At 65.9% G+C, this 1,308-nt stretch overlaps 1 protein-coding gene across 1 annotated transcript in view; it reads left to right on the top strand.

The window, feature by feature from the left end:
- Positions 1-386: 386 nt before the first annotated feature.
- LOC115538933 (plexin-A4) overlaps positions 387-1,308 on the top strand; it is a 27,499-nt gene continuing 26,577 nt past the window's right edge. The window contains exon 1 of the mRNA XM_030350147.1: positions 387-510. Within this exon, the coding sequence (XP_030206007.1) occupies positions 493-510 (18 nt within the window). The 5' untranslated portion in view covers positions 387-492. The remainder of the gene's footprint in view (positions 511-1,308) is intronic.

The following is a 1,308-nucleotide window of genomic DNA, read 5'->3' as shown; positions in this document are numbered from 1 at the left end:
ATGGCCACGAGCTAGCTGTGGCGCGGCCGCTGTGGCTCCGTGTGATTACCACCTCCCTGATCCTGCTGGTCGGGAGGAGGGGGGCTGTGCTCAAGTCAACAACACTAAAGACGGAGAGATTACGTCAGTTGTGCGTTTGGTCGGAAAGAAGATTACGTTTCAATCTGGTCGATGCCCACACCTGTTTGTTTGGAAGTTCTAGTATTTGGAGATTAATGTTATGTCCACATCGCATAAGAGGAAATAAACAACTGATTTCTGGGATCGTTTGGCACTGATTCGCTACAACACTTTTCCTGTTGACCAGAATCTGTGATAAAATGAAAGCTTCTCAGTCATCCCACCTGGCTTATCGATGGTCAGGATGACGGTCTTCAACGGTGTTGCTCGTGTTTTCTTCTGACAGAATGGCGCCAAGGCAGAGGACAGCGCACGATTCTGCAGGACGAAGACCTCACCACCAAGATCGAAGGAGACTGGAAGAGACTCAACATGCTGGCCCACTACCAGGTACAACCCCTCACCCAGAGAGCTAGGCCGTGAAGGGACTCCCCCCCACCCCAGGCCCTCACCCACCTCCCCCCCCCCACCCCAGGCCCTCACCCACCTCCCCCCCCCCACCCCAGGCCCTCACCACCTCCCCCCCCACCCCAGGCCCTCACCCACCTCCCCCCCACCCCAGGCCCTCACCCACCTCCCCCCCCACCCCAGGCCCTCACCCACCTCCCCCCCACCCCAGGCACTCACCCACCTCCTCCCCCCCACCCCAGCCCCTCACCCACCTCCCCCCCCATCCCAGGCCCTCACCCACCTCCCCCCATCCCAGGCCCTCACCCACCTCCCCCCACCCCAGTCCCTCACCCACCTCCAGTCCCTCACCCACCCACCTCCCCCCACCCCAGTCCCTCACCCACCTCCCCCCCCCACCCCAGGCCCTCACCCACCTCCCCCCCCCCCACCCAGGCCCTCACCCACCTCCCCCCCCCCCACCCCAGGCCCTCACCCACCTCTCCCCCACCCCAGTCCCTCACCCACCTCACCCACCTCCCCCCCCACCCCAGGCCCTCACCCTCCTCACCCACCTCTCCCCCCACCCCAGGCCCTCCCCCTCCTCCCCCCCCACCCCAGGCCCTCACCCACCTTCTCCCCCCATCCCAGTCCCTCACCCACCTCCCCCCCCCCACCCCAGGCCTTCACCCACCTCCTCCCCCCCACCCCAGCCCCTCACCCACCTCCCCCCCCCCCACCCCAGGCCCTCACCCACCTCCTCCCCCCCACCCCAGTCCCTCACCCACCTCCTCCCCCCCA

Source organism: Gadus morhua, unplaced genomic scaffold, assembly GCF_902167405.1.
Source record: "Gadus morhua unplaced genomic scaffold, gadMor3.0, whole genome shotgun sequence".
NCBI classification, from domain to species: Eukaryota; Metazoa; Chordata; class Actinopteri; order Gadiformes; family Gadidae; genus Gadus; species Gadus morhua.
This window is presented reverse-complemented; position numbering and strand designations above follow the sequence as displayed.